The 18290-nt window shown below is 39.8% G+C and overlaps 1 protein-coding gene and 1 pseudogene across 1 annotated transcript in view; one reads left to right on the forward strand and one right to left on the reverse strand.

Annotated features, from left to right (window-relative positions):
• Nucleotides 1-101: 101 nt before the first annotated feature.
• LOC102421015 lies at nucleotides 102-7908 on the reverse strand (annotated as a pseudogene).
• A 1412-nt stretch (nucleotides 7909-9320) lies between these two features.
• BRWD1 (bromodomain and WD repeat domain containing 1) overlaps nucleotides 9321-18290 on the forward strand; it is an 88316-nt gene continuing 79346 nt past the window's right edge. Inside the window, exons 1-5 of the mRNA XM_014466949.2 lie at nucleotides 9321-9350; nucleotides 10524-10674; nucleotides 12749-12847; nucleotides 13196-13356; nucleotides 16165-16386. Coding sequence (XP_014322435.2) covers nucleotides 9321-9350; nucleotides 10524-10674; nucleotides 12749-12847; nucleotides 13196-13356; nucleotides 16165-16386 — 663 coding nt within the window. The remainder of the gene's footprint in view (nucleotides 9351-10523; nucleotides 10675-12748; nucleotides 12848-13195; nucleotides 13357-16164; nucleotides 16387-18290) is intronic.

Consider the following 18290-nt stretch of genomic DNA (forward strand, 5'->3'; position numbering starts at 1 on the left):
TTTTTTTTAAATAAGTTTCCAAGTGGGTGGGTATGGGGAGGGCACGGGCCCCCCCGAGGACTGGGGGGGAATCTGCTGGTTTTTAATATAGTGTATGCGTCTTAAATCACATCCATTTTCCGAGCGAAGTCGGTATGGCTGTTGTCAATCTCTCTTCGGCGAAGAGGGCCGGCAGACCGCCGGTCCTCGGTTCTCTGTGGATTTCCGCAGTAGTTTTGTTTTGTTTTATAATTGGGGTGGGCTAGTGTCTTTTTTGAAGGAAACGAGCGACCAGGGAGCCCACCAAAGTACACCAGGGCCGTGGAAGGGGCACCCAGGCTTTCGTTTTTCGGCGGGGGTGGCCCCCAGAGCGCTGCCGAGGGTTGGCGGCGGGGCCCCCGTTCGCGCGGCGGCGCGCCCGCCCTCCCGTGAGCTGCTCCCGGCCGTCCGTCTTCTTCCCCAGACTTGTAACTCTAGCGCTGATTGGTCGTCTTCCTTGGGCCCCGCCCACATCTCAGGCCACTTGTTCCCCAGGAATAGATAGAACCTCTGGTATCTGAAAAGGTGGAGAAATGCTCCTCTAGCTTTTTTTCCCGTTGACCTCATCATCGTAATAAAAATATTGATGCTGTGAGAATGTCACGCCTCCCTTAGTTTTGCTACTCTCAATGGTGCACTTGTTGAATGCCTTAAAAACGGATTCATTTTGATGAATTTTTACAGTCATCTGCTGGACATAATGTAGGTTCTAACTGCAGTTTCTGTTTTGGGAGCACCATTAACATAGATTGTAGTTCTCTCTCTGTTATACTTTGTCAACTTAATTTAGTTGCCATCACAGTATTTAATTAGGTTTTATCCATTCGTTTGTCCATAGTGGAATAAAAACATTTTCCAGAAAAAAGTTTTTGTCAATTTGTGTATTAGGACAAAGGATTTCTTTAGTTGCTGGGCCGTATTCAGCGTCTTGTATTTGCAAAACAACTAAATAAAGAGTTCTTGAATAATCTCTTGCCACATTTCTAATACTTGTAAGCAAAGTTGTAGGACAAAACTTTCATTCCTGAATTAAATAAAAAGGATAAGAAATAAACAAGGAGATTTGTCATCTGTGTATGACCAGTTACGCATTAACACAAAGTTAACTAAGGGATTCTATTTCAGTTGCCAGTTTTAATGTTTGTCTTACTAGAGATTTTTTGTTGCGAATTTTATTTTATTTTATTTTTATTTTTTTTAAATTATTTTATTGATTTTTTTACAGAGAGGAAGGGAGAGGGATAGCAAGTTAGCAAGTTAGAAACATCGATGAGAGAGAAACATCGATTCAGCTGCCTCTTGCAAGCCCCCTACTGGGGATGTGCCCGCAACCCAGGTACATGCCCTTGACCAGAATCGAACCTGGGACCCTTGAGTCCGCAGGCCGACGCTCTATCCGCTGAGCCAAACCGGCTAGGGCTGTTGCGAATTTTAAAAAGCAAATATTTTCAAGAAAGCGAGTTCTGAAAATTCTGCATGATGGTGGAGTTTTTGTTTTATTGAGTTTGATACTTTGAGATTTGTTTTTCATGTAAGGAAACGTGTAAAGGACTGGTCTGGAGTCTTTTGTTGGTAAGAGATAATAGTGTTTTCAGTGAAGCACAGAAGTGTTGACGTGACTGACAGTAAAGATGCTGCTGAAGAGAAAGTTGTTTAAATTTTGAAGCAAGTGTAATGAATACTTAGTGGAAATAGACATATATTTTAATAGGCATACACATTGTGGCTTTTGCTGTCAGAATTGTTTAAAACTCTTAACGTTTTGCTTAAAATGATTGAAAGTCTCTGACACACTCCTGTGATGTGGCTGTAACATTCATTGCTTAGTGCCTGCTGATTTGGTCTGTCTGGTGGGTATCCTTTTCCTCCTCTACCTTCCTTGCCCCCACCCCATCCAGCACTAAGTGGAACAGGATGAGCTTCCTGTCTAGAGGAGAATTGTTTTGTTAAAGGTATGTGAGTAGCTTCTAGTTCTCCAGTGAAAGTCTTGCTTTAAAAATTTTTTAAGAAGTATTTCAAATGTATATGTAATGAATCCTCATATACCATGAACAAATTCATTACTAGTTTGCTATATTTATTTTGGTTTCTATTTGAGGTATATTATCTATTTTATTATAAGCTATCAAATTGTCAAATAGAATAACAAATCGTCCACCAGCCTTAGAGAGAGTGAGGAAGGAGAAAGAGAGAAAAACATAAGCTGTTCCACTTATCTATGTACTCATTGGTTGATTCTTGTGTGTGTCCTCACTGGGGATTGAACTTGGAAAACTTGGGATGACGTTCTAACCAACTGAGATACCTGGCCATGGCCTACCCTGTTTCGTTGTTTTTTTTTAAATGTATAGTTTTATTGATTTCAGAGAGGAAGGGAGAGGAAGAGAGAGAGATAAACATCAACGATGAGAGAAAATCATTGATCGGCTGCCTCCTGCACACCCCCTACTAGGGACGGCTACTAGGGACGGAGCATGCAACCTGGGCATGTGCCCTTGACTGGAATCGAACCTGGGACCCTTCAGTCTGCAGTCTGACACTCCATACACTGAGCCAAACCAGCTAGGGCTACTCTGTTTCTTTAATTAAGAAAAAATTATATTTAAATGACTGAATTGAGTTTGGGTTATTATAGAAAAAATGTTTTTAAAATAAATATTTTTATTGATTTCAGAGAGGAAAGGAGAGGGAGAGATAGAAACATCAATGATGAGAGTCATTGATCGGCTGCCTCCTGCACTCCCCCTACTGGGGATCGAGCCCGAAACCTAGGCATGTGCCCTTGGCAGGAATCGAACCCAGGACCCTTCAGTCCGCAGACCGGTGCTCTATCCACTGAGCCAAACCAGCCAGGGCTAGAAAAAAATTTTTAATTAGAAAACTGTCAGCTGGAATTCTTGGAGAGGAAGAAGCTGTTAGTTGTCACCCTTCTGCCCTTTGAGCTATTATATTTTATTTTGACCTGTTGAAAAATTTTTCCAGATGTTACTGCTATTGTTTTATTTATTAACTAGTGGCCCGGTGCACGAAATTCGTGCACCGTGTCCCTCAGCCCAGCGTGCACCCTCTCCAATTTGGGACTCCTTGGGGGATGTCTGACTGCTGGTTTAGGTCCTCTTGCAATCTGTCACCGCTGGCTCCTAACCGCTCACCTGCCTGATCGCCCCTAACCACTCTCCCTGCCAGCCTGATTGCCCCCGACTGCCTCCCACTGCCAGCCTGATCCTGCTTGCCCCCAACTGCCACCCCCTGCCAGCCTGATCGCCCCCAACTGCCCCCCCCCCCGCCTGTTCGCCCCTAACCGCCTCTGCCTCAGACCCACCATCATGGCTTTGTCCGGAAGGTCTCCCAGTCTAATTAGCATATTACCCTTTTATTAGTATAGATTTTGTTGTTATTTCTTACCTGAGGATATTTTTTCCATTGATTTTTAGAGAGAGTGGAAGGGAGGGGGAGAGACTAGAGAGAGAAACATGATGTGTTGACACATTGATTGGTTGCCTCTGACAAGTGCCCTGACCAGGGCCTGGATAGAGCCTGCAACTGAGGTACGGGCCCTTGATAGGAATCAAACCCAGGAGCCTTCAGCTCTCCGGCTGATGCTCAGTCCACTGACCCAAACTGGCTAGTGCCTGCTAGTGTTTTAAAATCAATATTCATTTGCTTACTCATCTGTATACCTTTTCTGATGTTTTAAATTGCTTTTCATTTGTCTTGTTTGATTATTTTTCTTCACTCTGAACAACTTATTTTGGTATTATAATGGTTGTCAATTACTTCAGTTTTCCTTTTTTTGATTTGAAAACGTTTTGTCTGTATTTATGAAAAATATTTTTATTTTTTCTAATCCTCACCTGAGGATATGCTTTTATTGATCTGAGAGAGAGAGAGAGAAACATTGATATGAGAGCGAAACATCTATTGCCTGCCTCCTGCATGCCCCCCTCTGGGTCGAGCCTGCAACCGCAGTATGTACTCTGACCAGGAATCAAACCAACAACTGTTCAGTGCAAGGGAGGATGCCAACTGAGCCACGCTGGCCAGGGCTCTTTTATTTTTTAAGTAATTTTTGTTAGCTGTGAGATTCTAGTTGATTAGTTGTTGCTTTTTGAAAAGCCAGCATTCTTACTGTTGTTCCTTTAAAGATATTTTTTTTCCTTAGCTGCTTATGCAGATTTTCATTTTGTCTTGGATTTTCAGCAGTTTTACTATGATGTACTGTAGTCATTATCTATGGCTGCATAACAAATTACCCCAAAACTTGGTGGCTCTAAACAATAAGATTTATTATCTCTCAGTTTCTGTAAGTCAGGAGTCCAGGCACAGCTGAGATGAGTTATCTTAGTCTCTCTCAAGGCTGCTATCAAAGTATTGGTTAGAGCTGAAAGCTTGACTGGAGAAGGCACTGATTCCAAGCTCATGTAGTTAAAAAAAAATCTATAATAATAAAAGCATAATATCATAATTAGACCGGACATCCTTCCGGATGAAGCCGGGGCTGCAAGGGAAGCCCGGGCTATGAATACCAGGAGAGAGGGGTGGGAGGCCATGTCAGAAGGTAGGCATATCACATGTGCCAACGTATTTGCATTTATTTTGCTTGGGGTTCTCTGAGCTTTTTGAATCTTCAGGATATTAAATAGTTTAATGCATCAAGTCCCAAATGGAAAGGATAGAAGATGGGGCAAAATAATTATTTTGAAGAAATAATGGCTGAGCACTTTTGAGCATCTGGGCTGTCTCTGCATCTGCGTCTAGGGACAACTCCTTTTGACTGTGGGTCACTTAATTTTGTCTCATCTTTTTTTAAAAATGTTTTTAATGATTTCAGAGAGGAAGAAGAGTGAGAAAGAGAGAAACATCAATGATGGGAATCATCAATTGGCTGCCTCCTGCACATCACCTACTGGGGACTGAACCTGCAACCTGGGCATATGCCCCAGTGGGGAATCTAACCATTTAGCAACAGTGGCCGGGCTCATTATCTTTGAAGTATGCTGGGCCTTTTTGTGTTAAAAAGAGTAGAGGCTGGCCCTAGCAAGTTTGGCTCTGTGGATAGAGCATCGGCCTGTGGAATGAAGGGTCCCAGGTTTGATTCCAGTCAAGGGCACATGTCCAGCTCGATCCCTGGTGGGGACATGCAGGAGGTAGCCGATCAATGATTTTTTCTCATCATTGATGTTTCTATCTCCCCCTCTCCCTTCCTCTCTGAAATCAATAAAAATATGTTAAAAAAAAAAAGTAGAGGCTAAAGTAGTATCATTAGCCCCAGTAAAGGAGGTGCTCTTTTCTTTCTCAGTTGTTACGTGGGTAGGGCTGGGTCAGTCTAATTTGTATCTAATCTTCCCTGGACTTGTAGCATTAGTTGCATTTAGTTGGTCACTGGCTTTATATGTTTTGAGGGTGGGATCAGGATTTCCCTTCCAGTAGAGTGGGATATGGAAATGGGAGATTCCTGAGATGTCTTTCTTCATAGCTGACTTGTGTGCTTCCTAAACTTAGTGAGGTCTTGCTGTAGTTTATTTGCTGCTGCTACCTTTTTGGGTTGTGGAAGAGTACTCTTTGATCTCCAGTCCTGCCCTTGGCTTTCCTCCTGTTCTTTCATTCCTAGCCTCGGGAGGGCCTCTGCGGCGCACTTGTGGAGGGTCTCGTTCTCCCTCAGCTGCTCTGCACCCAGTTTGCCGGGTGCAGTTGGTGAAGGCCTGTGGGATGGAATTGGGGTGAGTGCAGACTCACTGACTGAGGCTCCTCAGCATTCCGGTCAGTCATGCCAGCCCACAGGTGGCTGTGAACTTGAAGTTTGACAGGTTTTTCTTTATTCTCATCTGGTCAGTTCACAGAAGGGCTCATTAGTTTCTGTGGTATAGTTAATTTGTAGATTTGTTTCCTCAGCTGTGTGATGGGCTAAAAAATTATTTTTAAGCTAATCCAGCTTGTTCTCAATCAACAGTTTGGTTATTAAATGTTTTGTATGATTTTTGATTTCTTAAAATTTCTGTGAAGGTGTGTACTTTATTTGTAGGTCAGAGCAATGGTCGCCAACCTTTCGGACTTCACTGGCGACCGGTTGGTGAATGCTGAGTTAGAGCACTATTTAGCATTGAATGGCCATGAGATAGATGGAAGTTACACGTCCCATTAGAAATTTTTTTTAAATTAAATTTATTGGGGTGACATTGGTTAACAAGATTATATGTTTCAAGTGCACAATATAATACATTATCTGTATATTGCATTATGTACTATGTTCCTTTTTAAAAGCTTAATCCATTTCCTTAGGACTATATAAAATATATTGTTTATTGTTTATTACTATCTTTTCTTTTTTCAAAAAGTTAAAGTTAAAAAAATTATTGATTGATATTTTGGACAGTGAGAAAGAGAAAGAAACATTGATTTGTTACACTTATTTGTGCATTGGTTGATTCTTTTTTCTTTTTTAATACATTTTTATTGATTTCAGAGAGGAAGGGTGAGGGAGGGGGAGATAGAAACATCAATGATGACAGAGAATTATTGATCGCCTGCCTCCTGCATGCCCCCAACTGGGGATTGAGCCTGCGACCTGGGCATGTGCCCCTGACTGGAATCGAACCCAGGACTTTTCAGTCCGCAGGCCAATGTCTATCCACTGAGCCAAACCGGCTAGGGCAAAAAGTAAAATATTTCAAAAGCATTTGTCAGGATGTACGGGAAAATGAAGAGTAACTTTACTGCTGTTCACTTAACAGTTTCATTTCCATACGGAATTTAAATGAAAAGGTAAAAAGTATTTCCATCATTAATTTCACATACATAATTGGTTATGGTTAAGATAAATTTCACTCTAACCTGGCACTCTTTTTCCCATGTAGGACTGCTGTGGCATTCAGATTCCATACTGGATACAAAAGTGTAGGACTGACTACTGGCACTGGATGTAGCCAGCCTTTTCCTAGACTGGAGTAGATTAGAAGTTAGACACTCTACAGGCATTCTGGGGTTGGAGGCAACTGTTCCAAGACCTATGGACACAGAAATAGGATGGTGAAGGCATGGGGCGAAGCAGGGTGGGAAGTGATTTTAGTAGTTTGCTAGAATAAGGAGTACTGTCCTTTTGTTCTACAGACATAGGACAAATTTGTCCTTGAGAAAGCTGTGATGTTTCAGATCCATGGGCTGAAAGAATCTTTGCAGTCTTGACTTTCTTCTTCAACTGGTGGGTGAAAACCCAAAGAGCTGATGAGAGATAATATTTGTCCTGGTGTTCTTGAATAAATCTTGCCTAGGTTTAGCCATTGATGGTGTTATAAATCTGTAACTAGGTTTAGCCAATGATGGTGCTATCCATCATATTGATAGCTCCATTCAAAGTAAACTTTGGAAAGGCCAAAATCAGTTAGTTTAATATGACCTTCATTAGAAATAAGCATATTGTCTGGTTTCAAATCCCTGTGAATGATTCCATGTCTATGAAGGTAATCTAGAGCCAGTGCCACTTCAGAAATATATTTTACAGCCATCTTTTCGTCAAAATCACCATATATATGTAGGAGAGATTTGACATCACCAATAAGGTTTTCCATTAGCAAGTAGACATTGTTTGCTGACTGCAGGGAATAGTACAAATGGACAATGAAAGGACTTTTGCTTAGGGCCAGTGCATCCCTCTCAGCTTGTACCTGATCAGTCATTTTTTTGTTGATCATGTTTGCTTTTTCGACAACCTTGGCTGCATACAACTTGCCACCTTTCTGTACTAGATACACCTTCCCAAAGGTGCCACGGCTAATGGGCTTCACTAGGTGAAGTCTTCAATGGAGGGAGGTCTTGGCACCAAGATCTATTCACGCATTTCCCTGTAGCTGTGCCTCCTCCACTCTCCTTCTTGCTCCCTGCGGTGGGCTCCATTGCAGGCCAGCCCAGATTCAAGCCTGCAGCCGCTGCCAAAGCCCCTGTCCCAGCCGCCACTCCCGCCAACTGGGTTCAAAGTCTTTTTTTTTTTTTCCAGAGAGGAAGGGAGAGGGAGAGAGAAACATCAGTGATGAGAATCATTGATCAGCTGCCTCCTGAACGCCCCCTACAGGGCATTGCCCGAAACCTGGCCAAATCGGGGACCCTTCAGTCCCCAGGCCAATGCTCTATCCACTGAGCCAAACTGGCCAGGGCCATTGGTTGATTCTTATATGTTCTCTGAGGGGGGATCGAATCCACCACCTTGGCATATCAGGATGCTGCTCTAACCAACTGAGCAACCTGGTCAGAGCTACTATTTTTCCTTTTTTGAATAGAAATTAGAAGTGGCATTTTGAACACAAAGCTTCTGTGTTACAAATATGCAATAACTATAGCAGTGCAGGATGAATTATGCATGCATTATTACTTCAGAATTAGACTGAGACTCATTTTAGTATTTCTGTTGCATTAGGTATATGAGATTTGAATGTGAAAAATCTAACTAATTAGAAACAATTCTATACTGATTTTAAACCACTTGCACATATTTGGCTTTAAATATTTTGAGGCCACTTGGACTCTAGAAGTCTTACGATATTGCTTGATTATTTCATTACTGACTACTTTTATTAAGATGTAGTAGAGCTGATTACAATGATCCAATGATGGAGAGTTGCAGAACTAGACAGCTTGGGTTTATATTTTTAGCTTTGCCATTTACTAGTAGCTCTTGATTCTGGGCAGGTTATTTAATGCCTGTGCCTTGTGTGTTTATATCTGTAAAATGAGGATAAATAGTTGGGAGGTATAATAAGTTAGTATATATAAAGTTCTTAGTGTCTGTAATCACTATGTAAATGTTAGCTATTATCATTAATGTAGAGAGGAATTAGTCAAAACCTTAAAATACTTAGGTGTGTATCTTGTAATTTGTAAGCACATAATTTTGCCTATTGTTATTTTTGAATAAGAATTGGGGTCTTAGAAAATACCTTGTCCAAGATTCCATAACTAGTTAGTTGTAGGGCTGGGACTCCTAACCACATCTCTTGTGGGTCAGGAGAGTGTCCTACCCACTTTCATCTGGTATAAGTCGGTTGTGTTATCATTGGTATACTTGAAGCTGGTTCCAAATTGAGAGGCATCTGCTTGGAAAAGACCTCTGGCAGAGCCTCAATTTTAAGTCTTTACATTTGCCTGTATTTACATGTAAATGTTTGAAGGTGTTGACAGTGGCTTTTCTATAAGGGTGTAACTAAAAAGTGATACGCCCTCTTGGAAGTTTAGGGATGACTGGGCCCGCTGGGAGTCAGGAGACCTGGCTGTTCTCCCACAGACTTTACCCCAACCCCCTGCCCCACTGCACCATGGTCCTGTCAATGGGAGGGGGCCACCTGGTGCTCCTGTCTTTCTGGAGGTGAAAACCCTGGTCACCGGTGGGGTGTGTCTGAGCTTGTTCTCCCCCCCCCCCCGCCCCCGCCCCCGCAGGTGGTGCCAGGCAGGAGTCTGGTGTTTTACTAGCTTCTGGGAACCACTCATTCGGGTGCTCCCTCACGGGGGACACCCACTGATAAAATTGGAATTATGTGTTGACACTTTCAAGGCACTTCCCAAGGTGACACTCAGACTATGAGTCATCCCTAGGATGTGTGATTGGGTGTTCTGTAACTTGTTGCCTCCCTGCACACATGATATCTCATGATTTTATTTTGTATTCATCAGTTACCAGTGATGTTGAGTATCGTTTCATGTGTTTATTTGCCATCTGTATATCTTCTTTGGTGAAGTGTTCGTTCAAATCTTTTGCTCATTTTTAAAAATAAGGGTTTTTTTTTAAAATTATTGAATTTTGCAAGTCCTTTTCAGATAAGTGATTTGCAAATATATTCTTTTAGTCTGTGGGTCGTCTTTTCATTCTCTTAACAGTGCCTTTTGAAAAAAACCGAAGTTGTTTGGATGAAGTCCAATTTATTAATTTGTTTTTGTGGATTGTGCTTTTGGTGTCATTAGAAATATTTGCCTAATCTAACGTCATAAAGATTTTTCCAGTGTTTTATTATGTAAGTTTTATGGCTTTAGATTATACTTTTAAATCAATGATCTGCCTTGAGATAATTTTTGTTTATGGTATGATGTTGGATCGAAGTTAGTATTTTTGACAAATGGATATCCATTTATTTCAGCACCATTTGTTCAAAAGATTATCTTTTCTCCTTTGAACCTTTATCAAAAATCAGTCATCCTTATATAACAAGCTATGAAGTCAGATATTGTTAACTCTTAACTTTTTTTTTTTTTAAAGGTACTTTGGCTTTTCTAGGCCATTGCATTTGCATATGAATTTTAGATTGCAATTGTCAATTTCTACAAAAAACATGCCTGGATTTTGATTGGGATAGCTTTGAATCTGTACATCAATTTACTGTTTATTTAAATCTTCCTTAATTTCTTTTAGTAATGTTTTATCGTTTTCATTGTACATGGTTTTCACATGTTTTGCCAGACTTTTCCTAAGTATTTAATATTTTTGTACTGTTATAAAATGCTTTTGAAACTTGCTCTCCACTCAGGTCTTGTCCAATAAGCATGTGGCTCCTGATCATCTGTTGCAAATCTGCCAGCGCATCGGTCCCATGTTGGATAAAGAAATTCCACCCAGTATTTCAAGAGTCACTTCTTTACTTGGTGCAGGAAGGCAGTCTTTGCTACGTACAGCAAAAGGTACCTTAATTTGAAGAAGTGTTCTGCTTTGTATTACTAGCTTAATAATTATTATAATTGTGAAGTAACGTGAGCATTGTGGAAGAAAGGTGATATGTAACAATATACCATGCTGTGGACTATAAACATAAAATTCTCTGCATTTAGCATAGACATTGAATTTTATTGCGTAAGTGTTTAATGGGTCCTTCTGCATTAAAAAAAAATGAAGGTATAGATGTTAAGCTAAAAAGTTTGAATTTATTCAGAGATGTGTTTGAGGTTTTATCAATGTGAGTTCTTAATTTTCCATTTTGTAGCTCACTTATAACTTCATTGAATGTAATTGTATGTGTCTAATAAACTCTTTAAATGCTAGAATTATTTCATTTGATATTTAGATCTTTGAAAGCCCTTTGTTATAAAGGGGAAGTAATTTTCTAAATTTGGTAGCGGTTTGAAAAAAAGCACCCAAAATGTATAATTGCATGGTTCTTTTTTCACCAACTTAATTTTTTTGCTAAGTTATGTGGTAGCAAACTGTTGGAATTACTGTTCTTTCTCTGTTAGCGTGGTATAAATCACTCAGACTAAGTACATGTATGTGATATGATCTATGTATACAACGTGGCTTAACTGCAAATGGCAAGAATGTTGGCTCTTCTGATCTTGAGCATACCTCAAGTTTATCCCCGTGGTTATTTTTAAGATCTCTTGCTCACGTGATGCTGCCTTTTAGATGTACCACCAGTATAAAGCTTGACTGAGAAAGAACCAGTCTCCCCTCTTGGTTCCATGCCAGACCGGTTTGTCAGCTTTAGTTGTTTCTTAGTGCTCTATGGCTATGCCACACTGTGGCTTGAATCAGGAAACTGTTCATATTCTTCTTTCTTCTGTGTCCCTATTCACCTTGTAATTATTCTGTTTTAGGTTGTTATATAGTGGTTGCCTGGGTAGCCTGTTTTCTTAACTTGTGTCAAGCTCAATGTCATTTTGTGATGAGCACTGCTTTAGAACTGGCAGACCTTAGAAGAGACTTCAGCAAGCTGTCCTAGGGGTAGGGACTATATTTCTCTGTTTGTTTTGCACTAGTGCCACGGAGGATGCCTAGTAACTGCTCTTTGATCATGATAGTGGTAATGAATCCATTCATGTAAAACGTAATATGCCTGTTTGTTTGGGGCACCCGAGGCTCAGTGGAGGTTTAGTAGGATGCCTTTCTTCCCATCCTCTTTCAGTTGTGAAGAAGCTAATTTCTAACACAGCATAGTCTGTGTTCTGCTGCTTCCTCCTATAGAGGGGCAGATGTTTTTTCTTGGTATATTCACTGGTAGGTCAAAGGGGGATGGGCAATTAGGGTTAGTGTTCAGACTCACAGATTCTACATATATGCTCTTGTGTAAAGATCAGCCATGACCCGTAAACAAGAGGAAAGCCATTTTAATTTTGTCAGTCTTTCCCGAGGAGATTAAAGTCATGGTAATATTGGCCAACATTAATTTTAAAAGTCAATGACATTTAAACAATTAAATCAAGGATTTTCATGAAAATCAAAGACTTAAAAATTTTCCTACAAAAATTTCCATTTTTGGAAAGCTGAATCAGTTGTGATGAAGACTTTTTATTGTTACTATTGTATGGAATAATTCCACATTGAAAAATAAAAACTTATTTGGCATTGAATGGGACTTGGAGTCAAAAGACCTGGTTTTGTGGCCCATCTTGACTGATCATTTGTAGTGGATCTCTTTAAAGGTCCTGGAACCTTTGAGCCTCAGTTACCTCACTTGTAAATTGGCGATTAATACCTACCTCACAGGGTTGTTGTGAGGATTCCATGAGATAATGTATGTGGAAAGCACTTTGTAAATTGTAAAGTGCTACACAATGTTAGTTGTTGTTGTATCTGAGATGTCTTAAAATTTTTCCCCCTCAGAAATAGTCTAATAAACTTCTAGGGCTTTTCTGTTAAAGTATATTATTAGTTGGTAAAACTTTGAATAAACAGTTTATTAAAATATACGTAAGTATTCTATAAAATCTTTCTTGGGGTTAACTTTCAAGATTTTATGTGTATCTAAAATTCATTTTAAAGACTGCAGGCACACAGTTTGGAAGGGCTCTGCCTTTGCTGCTCTTCATAGAGGAAGACCTCCTGAAATGCCAGTGAATTACGGTTACCCACCAAGTCTTGGTAAGTGAGGCTGGCCTTTCATATTTCTGATACCATTCTTTTAATTTCTTGACCAATTTTGTAACTGCTATGCTAAAATGTAAAAGTAAATACTGGTGGTAGTATGTTGTTTTAGTAGTAACGAGGATCAATTTTCACATTTGTTTTTCTAAAATAATTACTAAAAGTAATAAAAATTAATGAAAAACAATTTTATTATAACAAAAAGTCTGTACCAGTGATTGTAGTAGAACAGAACTGGAAAGAAACTTGGGTCCTTGTTTCTTGAACATAGGTTTTTGTTTTGGAGTTCTTAGCTTTTTACATACTGGCACCCTCTTAACCATTTTTGTTGTTTTTATTTCCTAGTGGAGATACATCGAGGCAAACAACTCACAGGGTGTTCCACTTTTAGCACAGCATTTCCAGGAACCATGTACCAGCATATAAAAATGCACAGAAGGATTCTTGGACATCTATCTGCTGTTTACTGTGTAGCATTTGATAGGACAGGACATAGAATCTTTACAGTGAGTTAACATTTTAAACTCCATTTGTTATCATCTGGCGCACTTTGGTGTTCACCAGAATCTTTGAAGAAGTCTTATACATAGATTCACCAGGGGATTGTCAAGGGCGGGGGGAAAAAAAAGGGACACATATGTAATACCCTTTGTAATACTTTAAGCAAAAATAAATAAATAAATAAATAAATAAACAACCCCCCCCCCCCCCCCCCCCAAATACATAGATTCCATGTTTCCCATTCTCAGGATTTTGACTCAGTAGGTCCAGTGTGGGCCCATAAATTTGCCTTTTTAAAAAAAGATGTTTTTATTGATTTCAGAGAGGAAGGGAGAGGGACAGGGAGAGATAGAAACATCAATGATGGGAGAGAATCATTGATTGGCTGCCTCCTGTACGCCTCACACTGGGGATCAAGCCCGCAACTGGGGCATGTGCCCTGACCGGGACTTGAACCATGACCTCCTGGTTCACAGCTCGATGCTCAACCACCGAGCCACGCCGGCTGGGCAGATTTGCCTTTCTAAAAAAAATGTTTTTATTGATTTTAGAGAGAGAGAAACATTGAGAGAGAAACATCCATCAGCTGCCTCCTGTATGACCCTATTGGGGATCAAGCCCGAAACCTGGGCATGTGCCCTGACTGTGAATTGAACCCCAGTAACCTCTTGGTTCATGGGTCAATGCTCAACCACTGACCCACACCAGCTGGGCTATATCTGCATTTTTATTTAGTTTCCCAAGTGATTCAGATGCAGATAGGCAGGCCTTGTGTGGTGGTTGTGAGACATTGATTTAGAGCAGTGGTTCTTGGGCATTATCGTCAAGGATGCTTATGCATTCCTAATACTTTTTAGCCCATTTTAGACCTCAGATTAATTTCTACTATGTGTATTAACCAAAATCAAACCAAAATCCCTCCCACCAATATCCAGCTCTCTACAGGTGATTCATAATTCATATTCACATCGAGTACTCACCAATCCAGGGAAATTGATTACTTAAATCAGGGGTCCTCAAACTTTTTAAACAGGGGGCCAGTTCACTGTCCCTCAGACCGTTGGAGGGCCGGACTATAGTTTAAAAAAAACTATGAACAAATTCCTATGCACACTGCACATACCTTATTTTGAAGTAAAAAAACAAAACGGGAACAAATACAATATTTGTATTTGCATGTGGCCCGCGGGCCATAGTTTGAGGACCCCTGACTTAAACACTGAAATATTATTTTATAATTATTATAAAACTATATGTAACTATTTGGAATTTAATTTATATTTTTAATGTTTTAAGGGAAAATTAGGATGGACTTCTTGTTCAAATTTTCTCAGTTGTGAGCTTCAGAGTAGATACTTTACTCCAGCGGTTCTTCAACCTGTGGGTCGCGACCCCTTTGGCGGTTGAACGATCCTCTTTCACAGGGGTAGCCTAAGACCATCCTGAATATCAGATATTTACATTACGATTCATAACAGTAGCAACATGACAGTTATGAAGTAGCAACGAAAATAATTTTATGGTTGGGTCACAACATGAGGAACTGTATTTAAAGGGCCAGAAGGTTGAGAACCACTGCTCTACTCAAATATTTATGGAATGGATGGATGTTGGCTGGTACTATAATTTTTAGACTCTGTTGTCTGGTTATTTAAAATGAGGGTGCTATTCCATTATTTTTTAGTTATTTTTGGGAACAACTAGTTTTTAAAATATATATATTTTTATTGATTTCAGAGAGGAAGGGAGAGGGAGAGGGAGAGAGAGAGATAGAGATAGAAACATCAATGATGGGAGAGAATCATTGACTGTCTGCCTCCATCATGACCCACACTGGGAATCAAGCCTGCAACCTGAGTGTGTGCCCTGACCAGGAATTGAACCCGTGACCTTCTGGTTCATAGGTTAACACTCAACCACTGAGCCTCGTTGGCCAGGGAACAACTACTCTTGTATTTCAGTCTGTGAAATGTAAATCTGTCCTAATACTTACCAAATTATGTAGCTTGATGTGAACTAAACTGACACTTAACCATTGTTAATTGAAATAGGCGAGCAATGAACTTTTTATTTTTTAATCCTCATCCAAGGATATTTTTTCCATTGATTTTTAAAAATATATATTTTTATTGATTTCAGAGAGGAAGGGAGAGGGAGAGATAGAAACATCAATGATGAGAGAGAATCATTGATCGGCTGCCTCCTGCTTGCCCTCTACTGGGGATTGAGCCCACAACCCAGGCTTGTGCCCTGCCCGGAAAGCGAACCAGGACCTTCTGGTTCATAGGTTGAGCTCAACCACTAAGCCACACCAGCTCGGCTCCATGGATTTTTAGAGAGAGTAGAATGGAGGGGAGAAGGAAGGAGACAGAGAGATAAAGAGACAAAAGCATCAATGTGAGAGAGAGAGACATGATAGGTTGCTTCCAGCATACGCCCTGACTGGGACTTGAACCTGAAACCCTCCAGTGTGCTGGCGGATACTCTAATCACTGAGCAACACTTGCTGGGCGAGCCATGAATTTTTAGTTGGACTTATTACTTGGCAGAGAATTTTGGGAAGATAATATTTATAATGTGATCTCATTCATAGAAATGAAAGCTTCACAATATATTTGTGTAGAGACATTCTTCGGTTTGAAGAAAAAACTGTTTATAAGTGTTCTCAGCATGAGTCTTGTAATCTACAGAGAATTCTACAGTTGGAAAGAGGAGGAGTTATAGATAACTTGAGTGACATGTAAATGATACTCTTTTAAATGATGTGAAAGACTTTTATTTAACATTTATTTTGGGATTTTTTTTTTTCTTAGGGTTCAGATGATTGTTTGGTGAAGATTTGGTCAACACACAATGGCCGCCTGTTATCCACATTAAGGGGTCATTCTGCAGAAATTTCAGATATGGCAGTAAACTATGAGAATACAATGATTGCTGCAGGGAGCTGTGATAAAATAATTAGAGTGTGGTGCTTGAGAACTTGTGCCCCAGTTGCTGTGCTTCAGGGACACACAGGGTCAATTACATCTTTACAGGTAAACTCATGTTCATGGGCACATTTGTATACTGTCTCCTTTTTTTTTTAAACTCTTTTTCTTTGGATATAAGGAATAGTAAAATGCTTAGTGATTATATTATCTATTTTAAATTTAGTAATAAAGAAAAAAATATGTAATTAACCATACTTCCATGAATCTTGGAAGGGTGATTTAATAAACATGTAATTCGGTTAGAGCTAATTTAAGTGCAGGCTTAATGGATGACTTACTGCTTCCTTTTGGTTTATGGTTGAACTGAATGAGTCAATTACAAACTGGTGAGAGGTTAATGCTCTTTCTACTTTAAAATTTGTGGATTTTGATAAGGTAATTAAATTTGCTGAAGTATATTTAAACTCATTTTTAGTCCATATTCTAGAACTTAAGTTTAAATAGTCACTTTCATCATTTAAACCCTTCATTTTGTATACTTGATGAAACGGAGATTGGAAGAAACTTCTTTGAAGTCATAGATTAAATCCTGCCTTCCTTACAAAGTATATAAAAATAACAAAATAGATTAAAAACTATACTCTCTGAGATGTTATAATGATAAGTATGTGAATCGTCTAAAAATCTCTAAAACCTATTTTTCCTCTTTCTTTTCTGCTAGTGGCAGTACTGGTCTTTGCTAAGCTCCTTGTCTTGAATGTCTCATGAGTCAGCAAGTTGCATTTGTTTCTTCCTGGCTTTCCTCCCCATTCTGGGGGAAGGAAAGGTTGCAGTTAAGGTTCCTAGGTTAATTGGATTGTTTGGATTGATTCTTGGCTCTTTATCTTACCTGCTTCCTTTCAATCAATATTATATATTGCCATCAGACAAATCTTTTTGTTGCCTTTAATGTTTTATTTGATAACTGCAGCTCTTACTTTGCTGTTATTGGGCCCAGATTCTCTACTCATTTCACCACCGCTTCCAAAAATGAACACTTTAGTCATATAGGTCTTTCAATTGCTGTCATATATACCATATTCTCTATCAAGTTTGTACTTTTGTTCATATTATTTCTTTGCCTACTATGTGTTTCTTATTTTCTTTGTGTTTTCCTCTTCATCTTTTAAGCCTTCTTGGATATCTCTGGACCAAATCAAACTTTTTTCTCTACCTTGTTTGTGTAGCACAGTTGATATTTTATTTAATACAAATCTCAGTCCTATTCTAAAGTTAGCATGATTTTTGTGTTTTCTTGTATTACGTTTATGGGTTTGAAAAAAATGTTTAAATTATGATTCACTTGGAATTTATCTTGTGTACAGTCTGGAGGATAGATCCAGCTTTTTTTCTCTACAGTTAATCCTTTACCATTTATGCAGAGATTCATTGTTTGCCCAACTGATTTGAGCTGGCACCTTTATCTTACTTAAGTCTTATATTAGGGTCCAATTTGGAGTTTATATTTTTTCTACTGGTTGTTCTGTCAATGTAATTACTGTGGCCCATAGTTTTGATTATTGAGGCTTGGTGATGTGCTTTCATATTGACAGGGCTAGGTCTTTTTTTTTTTTTAATATGTTTTATTGATTTTTTACAGAGAGGGAGAGGGAGAGGGATACAGAGTTAGAAACATCGATGAGAGAGAAACATCAATTCAGCTGCCTCTTGCACACTCCCTACTGGGGATGTGCCCGCAACCCAGGTATATGCCCTTGACCGGAATCGAACCTGGGACCCTTGAGTCCACAGGCCGACGCTCTATCCGCTGAGCCAAACCAGTTAGGGCAGGGCTAGGTCTTTACTGTGGGAGCCGGTACGGCCATGGCATACTCATGCCACCTCAGCCTGGGTCAGTGACCCTGAGTGGGGACGATGAAAGGCTTAGAAAAGACAGACAAGAGAACGGAAGCTGGGTCTTGGGACGCTGCCCCTCTGGTGGACAACGCCTGCGCCCACAAGCCGTGTCT

This window comes from Myotis lucifugus, unplaced genomic scaffold, assembly GCF_000147115.1.
Source record: "Myotis lucifugus unplaced genomic scaffold, Myoluc2.0 scaffold_372, whole genome shotgun sequence".
Taxonomy (NCBI): domain Eukaryota; kingdom Metazoa; phylum Chordata; class Mammalia; order Chiroptera; family Vespertilionidae; genus Myotis; species Myotis lucifugus.